General features: G+C 38.3%; 1 protein-coding gene across 1 annotated transcript in view; it reads right to left on the reverse strand.

Annotated features, from left to right (window-relative positions):
* Positions 1 to 2,382: 2,382 nt before the first annotated feature.
* Positions 2,383 to 5,493, reverse strand: part of LOC129669671 (zinc finger protein 729-like) — a 35,438-nt gene continuing 32,327 nt past the window's right edge. The window contains 1 exon segment of the mRNA XM_055597979.1: positions 2,383 to 5,017. Coding sequence (XP_055453954.1) covers positions 3,787 to 5,017 — 1,231 coding nt within the window. The 3' untranslated portion in view covers positions 2,383 to 3,786.

A 5,493-nucleotide genomic window follows, 5' to 3' on the forward strand; every position in this document is an offset into this window, starting at 1 on the left:
CAGAAATATTAGGCTTACGAGTAATTTCTGGTCCCTATGTTGTGATGTTATCTTACTTCAGCCCGAAAAAGGACGCTGACTCACTTGTCCTTTAAGGAAGTAATCCACTGATGTGGGAATGAAAGCTATCTTAAGATTCATTAATGTCTTCCATGTCCCAGTGTCTCTTGATGCCTCCTTGCTCCTCGTGCTCACTCAGAATGTCCTTGAGGTGGCATCAAAACCCTGACACACTCACATAATATTTGCCCAGCACCATAGCTAGCAGCCTTTCAACTTTAGCACACTTGACAACGTTTTGAAATCATTGTCCATCTGTCATCTCAACAACAGCTCTGATTGCTGCGAAACACCCAGTATGTTCTGGTTTCTCTCACTTGTACTGAGGAGGTCACAAGGATTTGCTGGGTGTTTCCTAAGTGTCCCATTACCTTAAAGAACCCAGTGCAAGGTGGGCTCACATCCTGAGGTAAGGGAGGCAGGACATGTGTCCATGTCCTGTTTTGGCTGCAGGAGCCTCCTGAGCAAGACCCTCAGGTTGGCAAGAGCAGAGCTTCTAGCCTGTACTTGTTTGCCTCTCTGAGACCTCAGACACCAGAAAACCTAACCAGCCATGGAGGCCAGGGCCCAGCCTCACTGTGGCCAGAGGGTGTGGGTCCACATTTTCCTCCTTAGAGGCCCTTTACGTATGTGGCTGTCAAGTTAGAGAAGCCTTACTGGGTCCTAGTTCCTGCTTTCTCTGTTAGGTATCTAGGCCTGTTTCCTGTGTGAGAGGACATCCTCTCTGTCCCTGAGATTCCTTTGCCTTATATGATCTGCCTAGCTTTCTGCTCCAACAAGCCTGTATACAGGTTAAATGGCATGTATGTAAGGGTGCTAATTTATTAAATTACCCTCCATGTGTAATTTGGATTCAACCATCTTTTAGCATAATGCTTTATAATATCTTCATCACAAAACAAGTGCCATCTTCAAACTCCAGCTGTGTCCACTTATATGTTCACAGCAGAACTTGCTTAATGTTAAATGCCATCAGTAAAGATGGACACAGTCATTGGATGGCCACCAGAGTATCCATTCACTCCTCCAGTGAGGATTATTAAATTCAGACCTAACTGCATAAGTCTCACTGTATCCAGAGGCTGTGGGACCATGTTTTCCCCATTATAGGGCACTGTTGTAAATAACAAAAAGAGAGTGTGGGGCTATTATTTGTGGTGGTGGTATTTAACCTGCTATCACAATAACAAGACAAGACACCTGTTAGATTTTATAATTGTCTTATTACCGTGGCTGGGCAGATATTTCTATCTCTGCTGTCTCAATAATACCACCATCCATTTCTCCCAGCCCCCATCCAATATCATTTGCCTTAACTGTCCTCATCTGGTTTATCTTTCCTAATCCCAAGATATTTGCTTATATTTTTCATCTTAGTGTTTTCTCATCCATGCCATCTTTAGAGTTCTTCCTCCCAGCCCATGTGGTTCCTTCTCCATGCCAACCCATCCTGGCATTCTTCTGCCTCTCCCTTTGTCAGTCTTCTCCCAGTGATTCTTCTGTCCTCAAAAGCCCTGGAACCTTAGCCACCCCTACCCCATTCTGCCCTGCCCAGATATAGGCTGTTTAATCAACCAGTCAGGTAGGTTTATACAAGGATAGGTGTGCCCAGATCTTGAGGGCCAGTGACAAGCATGAGACAACCTCCAACAGGGCACCTTACCTGTGTGGCTTTCAAGCTAGAGAAACTTTACTGGGTCCTAATGCCTGCTCTCTCTCTGTGTATGTATATATGTAAATGAAACATTCCCAATGTTCATCTCAACATAGTATTTCAATAAACATAAAAAACTAAGATGAATGTTACCAAATGAAAAGGATTTTTTTTTTAAAGGAGATGTAATAACAAATGAATGTGTATCCTAGTATGTTCACTCTGGTACCAGTAATTTAAAAGAAATTCCAGGAAATTATTAAATAATATTAAACACTATTAGAAGCACATAATTAGTAAAATAAACTTTACCTCATGTACTTTTATAACCAATGTATTATGTGACGCATGACTAACAATAATATTAGAATTAGCATCAAATGATTGAAAAGCAACCATTTATTAGAGAAATGAGCTCTAAATGTGTGTGTTAGGATGTTTTGTTGACCGGTTGATAATGATAAGTCAATTATTTTGAAATTACCTTCTATTTCAGCAATTCCCTTTTATTCTCAAATTTCTTCTGAAAACATGTTGCAAGAATTCTTTCAGAGATAAAGTTCATGATATACTTCAGCCTATGTCAATGACTACCAAAGTGTGTGTACTCTAAGGCTGTAGAGTTTCTGTAGTAAATTATTGTTAGAATTTGACATAAAATAAAAAACTCAAAAGGGCATAACTTTATTTCTATAAAGCAAGATATAAAAGTAAAAATGATAAGTAGATGAATAATTATGAAACATAAAAGATAATATATTATAAATTACCTGAAGCACGTTAACATTAGGAAAGACTAACTATCCCACTAATCCCCAACAGTGTATAATTAAAATGTTAGCTAGATCCTTTGTGGTCTGGTTTGATTCTCTGTTGCTTTGATAAACCCCATGACCAAAAATCAACTTGGGGAAGAAAGAGTGTATTTCATCTTACACATTACACCCCACCACTGAAGGAATCCAAGGCAGGAACTGAAGGCAGGAACCTGAGCAATGTCATGGAGGCTTGCTGTTTACTGGCTTATTCCCAGTCTCATTTCCAGTTACCTTTCTTATATGGTCCTGGGCCACAGCCTAGGGATGGTACTGTCCACAGGGGCCTGGACACTTCTACATTAATTTTTCTAAAAAATATGTAACCGTCATATTTTCTAGGCCAATCTGATAGAGCTGATTCTTCAGGTGAGGTTTCCTCTTCCTAGATGTGTCAGGTGGACAGCGAAGATTAGCCTCCACACCTTACTAAGGTAGATATTTTAATGTTTGTGGCAGAACTTAATTATATACAGAGCAGTGACAATGCATTAAGAACTGCTTATTGTTATTTACAAAAGTCACTAAACTTCATATTCCAATAATGTATTCTATGGTCTCTGGGAAAAAATAGACTCCGACATCTCAGGACACACTCCTGTTCTTCTGATGAAATCATCAGTAGTTGTATTCTTTTCACTTTTCAAAATTAAACTTATGTTCTAATTTCAATTTATAACGTATTGATGTTTTCACAGACTTGAGTTATCTACATGATTCCAAAGTCTGTAATGATTTTCTTCTCTCACACCAAACAGTATCCTATGAATTATAAGCATCATTTGATGCTTTGCTAAATAGTGTACTGTTCATGGAACTTGTCTCATGATAATTCCCTTATGTCTCTTAAGGTCTACATGACAAGCAAAGACTTGCCACACCAATTACAGAGTGCTTTTTACTATAACAGATTACTTTTCTCTGTTTTATATATGTGGCAGAGTCATCATGTCCGTATAAAGTTCAATTGGAATTCACTCATGGTTAAAGAGGATTTCTCACATTACTTGCATTTGTACAGTTTCTCTAAAATGCACAAATTTTTGATGTTGCACAAGTATAGACTGCTGAACACAGTCATCTTCTTCACCATTATTAGACCTCTCAAGTATGTAATGGTGGATGTTGAATAAGGGTTGAACTGTTATTAAAGATCTTCCCTTATTCCTTTCATTTCTAAGGTTTCTCTCACATATGAATTCCTTAGTGTTTAATTATCAAAAAACAATTATTACAGACTTTGCAACTTTGTCTGTACTAATCTGGATTTTCTCTAGTGTGAATTCTGTAGTGTCTAGTAAAGCCTGAACAATTTTTAAAGGCTTTGCCACATTGTTCACATTTGTATGGCTTCTCTCCAGTATGGAGTCTCCAATGATGTTTAAGATTTGAAGAAGAATTAAAGGCCTTGCCGCATTCTTCACATTTGTAGGGTTTCTCTCCAGTGTGAATTCTTTCATGTTGAGCAAGACTTGAAGTATAATTGAAAGCTTTGCCACAGTCTTTGCATTTGTAGGGTTTTTCTCCAGTATGAATTCTTTGGTGTTGAATTAGATTATAACAATTATTAAAGGCTTTTTCACATTCTTTGCATTTATAGGGTTTTTCTCCACTATGTATTCGCTGGTGTTTCATAAATGTTGAACAAATGCTAAAGGCTTTCCCACACTCATCACACTTATATGGTTTCTCTCCAGTATGAATTCTCTGGTGGTAAATAAGGTTTACAGAACAGTAAAAGGCCTTGCCACATTCCTTGCATTTGTAGGGTTTCATGCCAGTATGGATTCGCCGATGCTTATACAGATAAGAAGAACAGCTAAAGGCCTGCCCACAGTCATCGCATTTATAAAGTTTCTCTCCTCTATGAATTTGTTGATGTTGATGAAGGCTGGAAGAACAGTTAAAAGCTTTGCCACATTCTTTGCATTTGTAGGGTTTCTCTCCAGTGTGGATCCTCTGGTGCTTAGAAAGAATGCAGCGGACATTAAAGGCCATGCCGCATTCTTCACACTTGTATGGTTTCTCTCCAGTGTGGATTCTCTGGTGTTTAGAGAGTGTTGAGTGAACATTAAAAGTCTTTCCACATTCATCACATTTGTATGGTTTCTCTCCAGTATGGATTCTTTGATGTTTAGAGAGGGTTGTACGGACAGTAAAGGCCTTGCCACATACTTCACATTTGTAGGGTTTCTCTCCAGTATGAACTCTCCGGTGAACAATAAGGCCTGAACAATTAGTAAAAGGTTTGCCACACTCTTCACATCTGTAGCGCTTCTCTCCAGTATGGATTCTTTGGTGCTTACCCAGATAGGAAGAACAGTTAAAAGCTTTGCCACACATTTCACATTTGTAGGGTTTCTCTCCAGTGTGGATTCTTTGGTGCTGTTTAAGGCTGGAAGAATAGTTAAAAGATTTGCCACATTCTTCACATGCATAGGGTCTCTCTCCAGTGTGAATTCTTTGATGTTGAATAAGGACTGAGTTCCTATCAAAGGCCTTCCCACAGTCTTTACATTTGTGGGGTTTTGATCCTGTTGAAAAAGCATTGAAGCAAAGAACTACACTTTATACTGCTCATTTTAAATATGAATACTTAAAAATCGTGACTAGATGTTGACACATAAATGAGCATCAATCACATAAATGTGAAACTATAGACATTTGCACACCTACTTTCCCAGTAGCCTCATTAAAGGAACACAGGTATAAACAACATAACCCACTGAGAGTATAAAGACAGTGGACAAATAATGGAAAACTACTAATGTCAAATTGCTAAACTTGATATGTAACACCTAATTTAAAAATTCTGAAAGGGCATTGTAGTAAATGAAATAAGCTCATTATTTAAAGATTGGATTGCTGGGCTTACAGGAAAACTCAATGTTGGAAAACATGTCAAACATGGAGCAAATGGTGATTATGATACATTGGGTGGAGGTAGAAACACAAATTTTTTTT

Source organism: Psammomys obesus, unplaced genomic scaffold (genome assembly GCF_907164565.1).
Source record: "Psammomys obesus unplaced genomic scaffold, mPsaObe1.curated_primary_1811, whole genome shotgun sequence".
Lineage (NCBI taxonomy): Eukaryota > Metazoa > Chordata > Mammalia > Rodentia > Muridae > Psammomys > Psammomys obesus.